Source organism: Pseudomassariella vexata (genome assembly GCF_002105095.1).
Source record: "Pseudomassariella vexata strain CBS 129021 chromosome Unknown BCR38scaffold_4, whole genome shotgun sequence".
Lineage (NCBI taxonomy): Eukaryota > Fungi > Ascomycota > Sordariomycetes > Amphisphaeriales > Pseudomassariaceae > Pseudomassariella > Pseudomassariella vexata.
Genome location: NW_024467959.1, coordinates 2573102 through 2586329, shown reverse-complemented (window position 1 = coordinate 2586329; position 13228 = coordinate 2573102). Strand labels below are relative to the sequence as shown.

Below are 13228 nucleotides of genomic sequence, written 5' to 3'. Positions count from 1 at the left end.
ACTCGTATTCCAAGCCAAGAGGATCCAGGAGAAGCAAATCAGTAGCGTTCTGCTACTATCTCTTCGTTCTATCTCTTCGTTGACAGACCTTCTTGACTCTTACACCTAAAAGTGCGATGCTCAATTTTCCTCGGATTTTGGGCTAATATTGCTGACTTCATTACGAGTCATTCGTAGAAACTGGAAGCAATATGACTAACCCCTTGCATATAGACTCAAACTTCAGTCTTTCTCATTCTCAGAATGGCTACGGTGACAGGAGGGAAATGCGGCAAATAGTTGGAGGATCTCAAGAATCCGAAGACTTTCTGGTTCGACTAGAGCCAGGTCGAATAAATTCCTTTATCTGCTGTTCTCATAGGGATTGAGACCACACAATTCTGGACAGGAGAAAACGCTATGTATCGCTTCTGTCCACGAACAGGAGATTATCAGAATAGAGCGGTACATTCTAAGCCGAAATAACAGACTTGCGTATATATAAATAAATTCAATCGGTCTGAAGAAAGGTAGGTAGAGCAACAAATCAACAAAAAACCGAATTATATTTCATTAAAGGCATGGCATGGCAAGATTAACCTAATAAATGTTCCAAGTCCATGGAACCGGGCGAGACGAAGGATAATCCCAGCATCAATCTCCGCATCAGGGCCATCGTGTGTGGTGCTTTACAAAACCGGCACGGGGGCACGGTTTATGCAGATGGAGAAGGATGGGATGGAATGAAATAACGACTTGGAATATCTGTCCAGTGTCATCCATTATCTATTTAGTCCTTACATGCACGCACGTTCATGTCGCATGCCCGGACCAGCATACCCAGGGCACAAAGCACGGCATTTCCGGTCCAGGTACCAGCCCTCAACAAGTTATTAGGCAAAATAAAGGTAGAAGTGGAAAGTAAGCATCAGCATTCATTATTGCAAACGTATGTCTCGCTTGTCTTTCGGAGCCCTGCCATATGCCATGGTACATGCCGCTTGCTTGAGAGTGGAAAAAAAAACAGAACAGAAAATATAGCCGGAAAAACAAGCAAACACGTAAACTCGACGCACGGGGGGTATCCTCAGGTACATAATTGTTCATTCCTCTACCGTGACGTCACCATTGCTTTCTTTCGTTCTCTTCTCCGATTATTCCGAGTTCCATATCAGTTCCATATCCTTGGTTCCGAGCACACACATACAACCTTCATTGGGTGACGTGAACAATAGAAGGGGACTGCAAGGGTTGGTTTGATACATTGCGATCTTTATTAGATTACCGTTCAGACAGTTTCATGATCGTTTGACACGAGGTTGCCTTGCGTGCTGGTATGACACTGAACACAGCCCGAAGGAACTTCACCGTTCCTCGTGGCATCGGACAACTTCGCAGAGTGCACGCATGAAAAGGGGATCGACCTCCTTGCCGTCTATCGATTTCACCGTGTTAACAAGCGGCGTGTCGGCGGTGAGCGACAGAGTTGCGACGAGTCTCGCGATGCACTTGGCCAAACCAAGACGAAGTTCCCTCAGGGATTGATCATAGGCCTCGGGCGTTCTGTTGGCGGCCGACGTAAAAGTCCTAGAAGTCTCCGCTCGCCTGCCCATCATGAACGATCCCTTATGCCGCATGGTGCTGTTGCAGAGGGACGGAGATGTGGGAGTAGATATGGGTTCATTGGGGTCATTCTGCAGTCCCAGGAGACTTGCAGCCTTGCGGGGGATCTTGGTGCCATCCGAGGATCGTGTTCTTGATATGGTGAGGTCTGTGGATGATGATGTTGAACTCGGTGGCCTTGTAGTAGGCAGGGGGACCGACACAGGGCGGGGGCACAGTGCCGTGATGTAATTGTAGGCCAGTAAATGTGCGTACAGTGCATCGCACAAGTAATCCGTTCCAGAGGGGAATATGTTCTTGATGGCCGCCCACTGTGCAGAGTTCGGCCGAGACGAGTGGAAGACCGAGGTAAATGACCGTCGTGGCTGAAGCTTTGGTGAGCTTTGCTGGTCAGGAACTCGCTTTGACGTCAGCCACTTCCACTTGGATGGTTTTGGTGCATCTTCAGTGAGTGATAGTGACACTTGTGACGGCGACGTGGCATATTTTACTTTCCTAGAGTGCCCTCGGATTGTCTCGATGGACAAACTGGAGCACAGAAGCATCGTTTCAGGGAAACATGCGACTGATATGCGCAGCGTGTCGAGGACCTCAGTTGATAGTGGTACGCCGGACGATGTGACGTCGCCGCTAGATTGTGGTCGCTGTGCCAATGGCTCATCCAGGCCTGACTCGAGCCATTTCTCGACGTTGAATAGAGGCGATACGACATGAAAACTTAATGCATCACCATTCGGAGACGACACCTGGAAATCCTCCATGTTGGATTCAGCCTCTGACGGTGGTGCACTGCGCACTAGCTCTGCCCTCCAATCTCGTTCTTTACTCCTAGCTGGCGGGGTAGGCGGAGTCCTCGAGGGCACGGCAGACGGTGTATTATTGTGCGCAAGTTGTGGTTGTGGTGAAGGTGGAGTGCGCGGGATGACGTGAAGGTCTGATAACTTGAACATTTGAAAGTTGTAATTGAGGGATGAGCGCCGGCTTGGAATTTCGGAGGGCTTCGTGAAGGAGAACGTTTTGGGTGAACTTGGCGACTCCGTTTTGGAGCCAAAGGTTCTGAATGGACTGGATTGTAGGAACTCGGCACGCACAACCTTTGCTCCCATTGACATGCTCCTCAAATCCCCAAGATCTGGTCGTTGGAACAAGGGTGGTGGTGCAGCCATTCGTCCGAGGCTATAGGATCGTCCTTCCATGGTGGGAACGTCGACCTCGAGGTCCATCCAGCTATCCGTGGGGGCTTTATTATCGATTGGCATTGCGATTGTGGGAGCAGACTCGGAGGAAAATCGTGCAGAAGTCACTGAGGTGCCCGTCGTGGTGATAGATACGTCACGGGTGCCGATGGACGGTGGCTCCATACCGCCAGACGATGCGGTGGCGGTGGTTTCGGATGATTCACTGCTTCTTCTAGGTTCATCATAACTGTGGAAAAAAAGCTCGGAATAAGCTTGATTAGCCGTCTGTAGCGACTTCATTCGCGACAAAACGTCCTGTGACTGTGGTCGAAGCTGGGTTATGGAGCTGTCCTGCAATGAGTAGCGTCGTTGACTTCCATCATCCACCAGCGACGGCACTGGAGCGCCTGCTGTTAGATGCTTGGACTGGAAGATGTCCGACGATCGACTCAAGTCTCCCGCCAACATCTCGGGGAAGTTGAAGTCGAAGAGGGGCTCCTTCACCTCCATTTTGGCGTAAATAGGTGCCGGTTGGGCTGCAGAGCGGGATGATAATGGTCTTACACAACAACGTGGTCCAGGTTCCGGTCCAGGTTCTGGTCCAACAGGTCCCATAGGCCCGACAAGTTCATGCCCCAATCTACCTACCAGACAGCTAACTGACGGGGCTTCTGACCCTTATGATGGTTCCACGGCTTTGATGTTTAATTCCAGACACGGCGTATGTCGCTCCAAAAGCGCAAGGGGCGCGCACAGCATCAACAGTCGTCGAGAATATGGTGGTAGCTTTTTAGTCTTGCAGTTGGAGCTTGCAGGAGGAGCTGGCACGCAGGATGCCGGCAGGCGATGGGAACACAAAGAAAAATGGCTTCGGATCGCAGTTCGAGAATCCGAAAAAGGAGGACTGGGGCTAAACAGGGGCAGCACGGACGGATTATATCATGACTTTTGGGCATGCCGACTTAAGTAGTATTTATTCCATGGGTCGGTCCTTTGACGAGTCGCTGCAGCGAGGAATGTGATTCAGATGGTGGGCAGGTGGAGCCTGGAGACCCTACCACGTAAAGTACTCGACAAAGATAGGATGCCAGCTTCCTCCCCGTGGTGCGGCAGCAGATACGCAAGACATGTATTACCAGATGTGCAGGGAAAGTCTGGTCCGGCTCTCTTTATTGCTTTTTCGCGAGACTGCAGGTGGTGCTCATGAGACGGTTCCAGATGGTGCCTCCTTAGGTACCGATATTTGACTCCTCCAGGTAGCGAGGAGCCACCATGGTTTTCCATGGATGACAGGCTTCAGAAACGGTGCACCTGGACAATTTGATTGAGCTGGTCAAGAGGCGGCTTGCATGTCCAGAGTACCGTTACATTTTGCAATTATCAGCCCTGGGTATCACAAGTCCCTCCCACATCTAGATCTGAAAAGATAAGGACAGCGGTTTTGTTTGAGGTTTACTTTAAGGTACAGGCGTCGCAACTGGGTCGCTGGGTCGCTGCTCAAGGGCATTGATTAATTTACCGCTCAAAGCTCTAGAAACAGTAATGAAAAAGAAACTCGGCTATAAGCATTGAGATCTTCAGATGCAGAGTGAAGTAAGACAAGTCGACTGATGTCGACTTACCTAAGTCTAGTTATCCAGCCTGGCGGAAGAGCTGCTGGTCACAGCCAATTGATGTAACGAGCTGGCCGCGTCGCCCCATGCAGACGGGATTGAATACGGGATTGCTGCGGGGAGCTACAGGCATCTGGGATGCCTTTGAAGGCACCTTCCTCTGTATGCACGATAATCGAAACGACCAAGGGGCACACACGAACGTCTAGCTTGACGCAGAGCTACTGCAATGCAACGTGAGAACCTGTCGTCTTAAAACCCCCCGGCCGAGTCGGGTGCATCTTGTTGCATATAAGAAGAAAAATAAGATGAGCCTACCCCATCCATACTTTGTGGCACCTCGAGATTAAATACATACACCCTAGATGAAAGTAGGTGACAATAGACGACCCTAACACGAATTATCATGAATCTCTAAAGACTTGATGTGACCACTCGTTTCGACAAGTCTCAGTCAGCCCTGGAGTGATTTGTCACATTGGCAAGTTGACAATACTACGATATCAACTGCGACTATTGAGCTTGAGTTCAAAGTTTCCACACTAGACCCCTTCTGCTGGTATCGCGACATTCCAATGCCTTCTTCAATATTTCCCGTTTATTATTAGTGCAAAGTGCGGGGGAGATGGAACCTCTGAAGCTTCTCTCCTGTTGGTGAGCAGGGCCCCACATTCGAGTTAGGGAGATCCCTGCTCAGAAGTTCGGGAGCAAAAAACTTCCAAAGTTGTTCTGAAATTTTGCCAATTAGTCTAGTCTGGCATCGTGAATGCGCTTTTTCTTCTTGATCATTCCCACCACGACGACTTTACACTGTCCTAGAAATCGATCGAAATCTGACTGCCACTGCCCCTTTCGACTGGTCCCTCACCTCTCGCAACGCTCGATCAACCTCTAGCGGTGAGTCCAGACGTAATGTTGTCCGAGAACTATTTCGCGTCCGTTTCTGGCCCGCCGATTTCCAACAACACCGCCATTGCCAAAGACGTTGGCATCTACGGGCATACCCTCCACCCGAGTCACTCGACGACCAACACGTTCAAGAAAAGCTCCGTTCCACGCCACTGCCTGGCCGTCAGTGACACGCATGTCTTCGCCGCTCAGCATGAAAAGTCTACAGTTCACGTCTACTCGAGGATAAGAGGGAACCAGGAATTGACTGTGACCTTCCAAGAGAGAATCAAGAGTGTGGTTTTGCAGGACGACGTCCTCATTCTAGGCACAGCTGAAGGCAGAATAGTGCTCTGGGAGGTACTTACTATCCACCGAACCCCAGATTCGAGTAGCAGATGCTGACCGGCCCCATAGATCTGCACCGGCCGACAAGTATCGACTCCTGCAAGCCATGTTCAGGCAGTGACCTGCTTGGCATCGACGCCATATCATATCATCACCGGCTCTGACGACTCCAATGTACTCGTCTGGCAAATTGCGCAACTTCTAGAGCTTGACACAACTATTGAGCAAGAGCCTTGCCAGACCTTGTCTAACCACAGAGCCGCCATAACATCTCTTGTCGTGAATCAGAGCACCAACCCAGATACCAACATCTGCGTCTCGGCAAGCAAAGATAAGTCCTGCATCATTTGGAACTACCAGACTGGCATAGCCCTACGGACCCTCCTGTTTCCTAGCTTTCCTCTCTGCCTCAGTCTTGAGCCATGTGCACGTGCACTCTACATTTCGTCTGATGATGGATCCATGTTTGCAGTTGATTTGTTTGCGGAGAACGCATTGCTTGGTCCCCAATCCACGGAAGCCAGCTCGACCGTTGTTCAGATCTCCGTGGCTGCCGGAGAGGCACCCCAGGAAGCAGGCTGCGCCTCGTGTTTAGGGCTAAGTTACGATGGCACGATCTTATTGTCAGGCCATGCTCAAGGTCAGATTCTCCGATGGGATTTGGGCAACCAGACAAAGCCAACCGAGCTTGCAAACCTTAACGCCCCCGTCACGAACCTAATCTTCATTTCGCCGCTGTCGTCTGATCGGCCTACCAAATGTGCTACCATCATCAAGCCCTTTTTGGGCAGTCGCAGCTACAATTTTACGACCCAGCTCGAGTCAGATCTGGTTGAAGAAACCAGATTTGGTAAGATGCTCGCGTCAAACGGATTCTCCAGTGACGCATTGGAGCAGGCTATCCAGGCCTTGCAAGAACCTCGTGTCGACAGCATCGGGGATGATGAATTGCGCAAAGAAAACGAGGGGCTATGGGATATCATCAACGAGCAACGGGCATTGCAAAAGAAGACTTTGCAGCGATACGTCGATGTGAAGTCCGCCGACTAGTTGTAAGTCCACATACGTGGCTTCCACGAGGCCCCGCCAAAGACCCTGAAACCATCCAGGATGAGCCGTGCCGCGACATCAGGGGGCAGTGATCCGAGACGTCTAGTGGCCAGTTTTTATCGAATTGAACCCGAGAAGCCTCAAGCTGAGGTCTGCTCCACTTCAGCAGGAACGGCATTGTTTAGGCATCGTTGCTTGGAACGCGAATGCAGCATAAGCGTTTGATTGTCCTCGTCAAAGTGCTTGTACTTGCCAAGTTCGATGTCGATCTGGCTACCCATGCAATACTGTCCAAGCGACGAGGCCCTACACGTACGCAGGAGAAGCGCTTCACAGGACCCAGCCTTCAAAATAAATGTGGGACCGCGATTGCTTATGTTCCCGGTTGAGATATTTGCGGCAATCTGGCATTGTATACTGGGCCGACTGGGTAGGTTGTATATCGTACAGCACGCATGTCTGACGAGTCCTGACTTGTGAAACCGACTTCACACATTCCCGAGTAGGCGCTCTTGATCGTTGATGTGTCACACCTCGTCTACCTCGTCTTTGACCATGGCCCAGTCCGCTGGGACAGCGCAGGTCTTTATAGAACTTGCCTTGCCATGTCCATGGCTAGCCGTCATGCTCGTGTTTCTGTTGGATTAGAAGCTCAATACTGTATATGAAAGATGCGTATCAATGTGTTGATCAACTTTCTTGCTGCCCTGGCGGTAGCAGTCGAGACGAAACCTCCAAGGCGGGCAGTGAATCATGTTGTTCATGAGGAACTGCACGTCTCACAGAGGAGTTGGACGAAGGGCTATCGCCTGTATGGGACATCGACACTGCCTGTTCGCATCGGCCTCGCGCAGCAGAATCTCCATCGAGCCGAAGAGTACATCAACGCTGTTTCACACCCCAAATCGAAGGACTATGGCAAGCATTGGTCCCGTGAACGAATTATTGAGACCTTTGCGCCAAAACAGGAATCTGTCGACGCTGTCAAGGAGTGGCTGGAAGCCGAGGGTATTGAATCAAGTCGCATCGAGATGTCAAAGGGCCGTCACTGGCTTGAGTTCAAAGCGACAGTACAAGAGGTAGAAGGACTTCTTAAGACGAAATATCATATGTACAAGCACACACAGCTTGGTCACCCTCACATCGCCTGCGACAAATACCATGTGCCAGATCACTTGGTCAACCACATTGATATAATCACGCCGACTGTTCACTTCGATCAACGCATTGGCCGGGAAAGAGAAAACAAGAAAGTTCCACTTTCTGAGGACAAGGTGGACGAGCTGAAGAAGCGGTCCCTGGCCAAACGACAACGTCCTGAAAATGGAATCCAGGGCATACCGGGTGGTTCTGGATTCTCCCCAAAGCAAGGTGATATGATTCAAAACGCTCTGGCAACCTTGGACGACTGCGATCAGATGCTCACGCTTGACTGCATTCGCGCCCTGTATGGGATACCGAGGGGTTCGCTTGCCCAATCGAACAATACCCTTGGCATCGTTGAATACACGCCTCAGGCTTTCCTTCAAAGCGACCTCAACATGTTTTTCGCCGAATTTTCACCCGATATTCCTTCCAAGGAACCGGTTGTACAGCTCATTGACAATGCCGTTGTCCAGACACAAAACCAGAGCTTTGATTTCAACGGAGAGTCCTCCCTCGATCTCGAATTTGCTATGGGCCTGATCAATCCACAGCGAGCCACCCTGTATCAAGTTGGCGATTTGAACAAAGGCGCTAGCTTTGGTAATTTTCTCGACGCTATCGATGGCAGCTTTTGTACATTCCAAGGTGGCGATTCGGTAGATCCCAACGTCGATAGCCCTTATCCGGACGATGTTAGGTGCGGCACCGCCAATGCGACCAATGTCATCTCAACGAGCTACGGTTATAATGAAGGCGACCTGGGCTCGAAATATATCCAAAGGCAGTGCCTAGAATATATGAAACTAGGTTTGCAAGGCGTCAGCATGATTTTTTCTTCGGGCGACGATGGGGTATCAGGCAATGGGAATACTTGCATTGACCCGGAAACGGGTGCTTATAACGATGGATCTTCTGGTCTCTTCAATCCCGGATTCCCAGGCACATGCCCGTATGTTACCTCGGTCGGCGCCACCCAAATCATGAATGGATCTTCCGTTCGGTCCCCCGAGAGCGCCTGCGAGCTAGTCATCATCTCGAGGGGAGGATTCAGCAATGTCTTCCAGATGCCCTCGTACCAACAAAAGGCCGTCGCGGATTACTTCGCCAACTCAGCCCCGTCATACAATTCCTCGCAGTTCAACAACTCGATGACGGTCCGAGGCTACCCCGATGTCGCGGCCAACGGCGCAAATTATGTAACAGCAGTCGACGGCGAGTTTTCCCTGTTCTACGGGACTTCGGCCTCGGCGCCCGTGTTCGCTTCAATGATCAACATGATCAACGAGAAGCGCATCGAGGCCGGCAAGGGCCCTGTGGGGTTCATCAACCCGGTGCTCTACGAGAACCCGCAGATCATGAACGACATTACGACGGGCAACAATCCCGGCTGCGGTACCGATGGGTTCGCGGCCGTGGAGGGGTGGGATCCGTTGACGGGGCTAGGGACGCCGGACTATCCGTCCCTGGAGAAGTTGTTTACAGGGTTGCCGTGATCGGGCGATCGGGTACAGGCATTGTTTGGTGGCAGGCGTTGGGTTGTGGGTTTTTAGATCGAGATCAAGTTCACCGTCGTTTTTAAAAGGAATGGCAATCTAGAGACAATTAGACCAGGTTAGAAGATACCACGAAGACAAGCCAAGACAAGACAGCTCGTTAAATGTTATATTGACTCTTCCCTCCAATGATGACGAGAAGGACATGGTTATACGCCTAGGCTCCCCCCAGTCCCACATTACTTGAGCTTGCACCATCACTATTCCATGATAAGAAAACAAAAAATGGTCGAATGCAAGGCCCGCCTCCGTGGCGAATTTTCCCGGACGTCGTTATGTATGACTGTGCACTACTAAGCATTTTACACGTGGCCATGGCATTCAGAGTTAGGCGCAACGGTCGCCAGGGCACATGGGGTTTGGATGGGACAGCTGCTTGGCTTGTTACCCACATGCTGCTAGACTAAATACATGTCGGCACTGACCGGAGTTTTGAGATCCACTTTGCTCAGCCCATCCAAAAAGACATCGAAGCTTTTGCCAGTTCCCAACTTTCGGAGCTTCTTTGTCTGATCGATCCACTTTCCCAATCCTTCTACCACTTGTTGCCCTCCTGATATGGTAATTACTGGGTGTTCGGCAGACTGCAACTGGATCGACCAAATCATACAGCCTCAACGACCCCCACACATCCGCCTGTCACTGTGCTCAATGACTGTGCGGCTCGCGGAGGAGCTCGCAGACTAAGTGGCAATTATCGGCCCCTTTTTCCCCCGAGATTCGGGTTTCTTGCAATGAATCCTCCTAGCAGTGGACAGGTCCGCCCTAAACTTCAGTCGAAAGCCTGCGAGGCGTGCAGAGCAGCAAAGGTGGGATCAAGCCGCCCTGGGCGTAGTGTTGACCATGATTTTGCTGACACGTTGCCTTATCTAAGGTCAGATGCCAAGCAAGCCTCCAGGTGGGTATCTGTAAGAGGTAAGTAATGTCTTGCATAAAGTATGCAGGCAAGGGCTAGTACTTACCATGTTGCACAACGTAGATGCTCCGAGTTCAAGAGAGAATGCGTCTTCCGGACGGGATCGAGGACGCGGCGGCACAAGGTCGCCCCAGGGTAAGTTCACCTCCTCGCTGGAATAGCTGGGGTTGGTGTCGCTCAACTAAGACGGGAAATAGGAATGCAGAACTCCCTCCGCTTCCAGGACCTAGCCAGACCTTCAGCATCGATTTCAGCATGCCAGCCTCGAAGGAACCCGGAGATAACTTCGATGAGCTACGAGATCAGCATGTCGGCTTTATCAACGACTTGTTGCCATCAAGTGATGAGGAAGACGATTCTTCCGCGTCAGCATCAGCTCCGTCTGTTGCGTCGACGTTCAACTTTGCCGACATGTCAACCCCTTCGTCGGCGTCAAGTGCTAGTCGCAGGCCACTGAGCAACCTGGCCATGAAACCGCAATTCAATCTCGACTCGGCCAAGAAATTGCTGGATACATTCAAGGAAATGTTGCCGCACTATCCTTGCGTTGTGCTTCCGGAGGATGCCAGTGTGAGGTCGATGGCGAAGGACATGCCGTTCGTTTTGTTGGCTATCCTCGCGGCAACCAGCTGCTCAAGTAGTCTGCAAGGACACAGTCTGTACGACGAAGAGTTTCGGAAGGTACTAGGGCTGAAGTTTGTGACTGGTGGCGAGAGGTCCCTAGAGTTGCTTCAAGGCATCTTGATATACTCTGCATGGTGAGCTGAAACAGGGTTGAAGATAGGGCGACGACAAATTCCGGTTGCTGCATCGTCTGGTACAGTGATTCGATTTTTTCCATCCCCACTAACATCATTCTAGGTATCCATTCCACTTGCGACCTAAAAACCGCCAGGCGTCTCAATATCTTCGCATGGCAACCGATATTGTGCATGATCTCGACCTCGGCCAGGAAAAGACGATCCTTGCTCGTGTAGAAACGGGACTCCATGCCGAGGATATAGACAAAATTCGAGGGTTCATTGCGTGCTTTTACCTAGTTTCGATGTCAGTTTGGCTGTTCCCTAGCCCAAAGAGCCCTTGTTGATTATCGATTAGCTACAGTGGAACTTGGCGGAAACGCTCGACCCTGCCATATACCCATTGGGTAGACACGTGCTGTGATCTGCTGGAAACCCAAAGTCATCGAGAGCATGACCACTTACTAGCCTGGCTCATCAGGCTGCAGCACGTTGTTGAAGAAGTCAACGCACTGCGGGACCAGTACAGGGAGCCCAATTCCAAAAGTGGCCACCAGCTACAACTGATACGGATAGGTCTCGAAACCCAACTGAGAGAGTGGCAAACTCGGATGCCAATCTACCTCTCAATGATGTCGACCCTCATGATGACCATGATGTTCACCGAGATGTATCTCATAGCATGTCCCATTATGAACCCCCCCAAGACGAGACCAGCGGGTAGTGGTGAATTCCCCATTGATCCCATACGACTGATGGGCACCACACACACACTGCGTGCCTTCCTCGGCTACATCAACGGCTTGCCCCCGGGCTACACGACCCGCTTCAGCACTGCCGACTGGAACCACTTGATCTCGTGCAACATCCTCGCGTTCCGCCTCTCGCTGCCCTTGGAAATATGCCCTGACTTTGATACTGCACTAGCGAGACAGATTCTTAACTATAATTCATTCCTAGAAAAGTTCTGTACGGAATCAGAAGCCGAGACGAGTGTTGCGGCCGCGCCGAGGAAGACTGACGCGGGCACAGCGTTTCGCATTGTGCTGCGCGCCCTAAAGAAAAAGTTTGACAAGAAGATAGCTGCGGAGGATGCGCGTGCGGCAGCTATCAAGGAAAGTCGATTCGTGCGCGGTTGCCCTATGTTCGATGGGAGTTTGGACGAACATTTAGCACTCTGGGATGGGCATGGGCAACTGGAAAGCGCTGCAGATGGCCATTCGTACTCCACTGCGCAGACTTCGTACTCGGGAACGAGCTCGGAGGGCAGACCTGGGCCATATAATACTAGTGTTGATGCGAATGGAAAGCCGCTGGTTTTCCATGACTTGTGGGCGACCATGACGATGGGTTGGGCCGATTGGGATACTTCGGAGTCGGACGTGATTGGCACCGAGGTGACAGGTATTGATTCCTCTGGTTTTTTGTAAACGACACGGCATGTTCTAGAGTTGAATAAGCAAAATTATTAGTATATACGCAGTTTCCCATTTTCGCCCAAGGTCGCAGGGTGATATATTCTGGACTCGGGGGCTTAATGAAGAATAGAAGGGGAAACTGCCTACACAGCCAAGTCGAAACCCATTGTGTCGAGTGGTGTTGCAGACTCAAATATGTACAATTGAGTGAATTAGATGCCGAATCAGTCAGATGAGGCGAGGCTCGAGTTACGGAAGGCGGAGAGGGGCAAAGACGAGACAGGAACGGGAGACAAACAATCACGAGAGAGATAAAGGGATTATGAAGGTAGACATACATGTGGCCGACGCACATCGCCGAAGCAGGATACATATGGAAACCACACTCAAGTGCGATTAACCTTGCGCATGAAGTGAGTTAGGTGGAGGAAGGAACAACAAGTCGCCTCTGGACGCCGAACCCACTCCAGAGGACCTCGTCAGCGCATCAATTTAAGGGGCAGTTGAACGGTACTGGAATCAACAACCCTCCTGGGCGTTTTGCGTGTCTTCAACTCCTGCCCACGCTGCAGGGTTCTCCTCGTCATTTCCCTCTCCACAGTATTGAAATAAGGTAACTGACTATATCAAACCAAGGATAGACTTTCCTTGTTTATCCCACCGGACACCATGCCATCAGTTTCACTCTTGTGTTTCTTGAACGACTTGCCATTGGCGTCGTTTTCAAATATTTCGATTCACCTCGATTCAGCTGACAGCCTCATTGCCATCACAAA

General features: G+C 51.0%; 4 protein-coding genes across 4 annotated transcripts; 3 read left to right on the top strand and 1 right to left on the bottom strand.

The window, feature by feature from the left end:
- Positions 1 to 1343: 1343 nt before the first annotated feature.
- Positions 1344 to 3290, bottom strand: BCR38DRAFT_483289 (uncharacterized protein; the record flags this gene model as incomplete). Its single annotated transcript, XM_040863605.1, has 1 exon — positions 1344 to 3290. One exon carries the CDS (start codon positions 3288 to 3290, stop codon positions 1344 to 1346), a length of 1947 nt encoding a protein of 648 aa, XP_040718301.1.
- A 2015-nt stretch (positions 3291 to 5305) lies between these two features.
- BCR38DRAFT_337731 (WD40-repeat-containing domain protein) lies at positions 5306 to 6679 on the top strand (the record flags this gene model as incomplete). Its single annotated transcript, XM_040855554.1, has 2 exons — positions 5306 to 5641; positions 5699 to 6679. The coding sequence occupies 2 exons, from the start codon at positions 5306 to 5308 to the stop codon at positions 6677 to 6679; spliced, it is 1317 nt and encodes a 438-aa protein (XP_040718300.1).
- A 671-nt stretch (positions 6680 to 7350) lies between these two features.
- On the top strand, positions 7351 to 9318 carry BCR38DRAFT_483287 (Pro-kumamolisin; the record flags this gene model as incomplete). Its single annotated transcript, XM_040863604.1, has 1 exon — positions 7351 to 9318. The coding sequence occupies one exon, from the start codon at positions 7351 to 7353 to the stop codon at positions 9316 to 9318; it is 1968 nt and encodes a 655-aa protein (XP_040718299.1).
- Positions 9319 to 10171: 853 nt separating this feature from the next.
- On the top strand, positions 10172 to 12949 carry BCR38DRAFT_427874 (uncharacterized protein). Its single transcript, XM_040859859.1, has 5 exons — positions 10172 to 10293; positions 10358 to 10429; positions 10492 to 11052; positions 11156 to 11341; positions 11393 to 12949. The coding sequence occupies exons 3-5, from the start codon at positions 10550 to 10552 to the stop codon at positions 12462 to 12464; spliced, it is 1761 nt and encodes a 586-aa protein (XP_040718298.1). The 5' UTR covers positions 10172 to 10293; positions 10358 to 10429; positions 10492 to 10549; the 3' UTR covers positions 12465 to 12949.
- Positions 12950 to 13228: the final 279 nt, after the last annotated feature.

What these genes read in the sequence shown, in the direction of transcription:
- BCR38DRAFT_427874 (XM_040859859.1), top strand. Translation starts at nt 10,550, where the DNA reads ATGCCAGCCTCGAAGGAACCCGGAGATAACTTCGATGAGCTACGAGAT. An exon ending in ATCTTGATATACTCTGCATG is followed by an intron (nt 11,053 to 11,155) that starts GTGAGCTGAAAC and finishes ACATCATTCTAG; the next exon opens with GTATCCATTCCACTTGCGAC. An exon ending in TGCTTTTACCTAGTTTCGAT is followed by an intron (nt 11,342 to 11,392) that starts GTCAGTTTGGCT and finishes ATTATCGATTAG; the next exon opens with CTACAGTGGAACTTGGCGGA.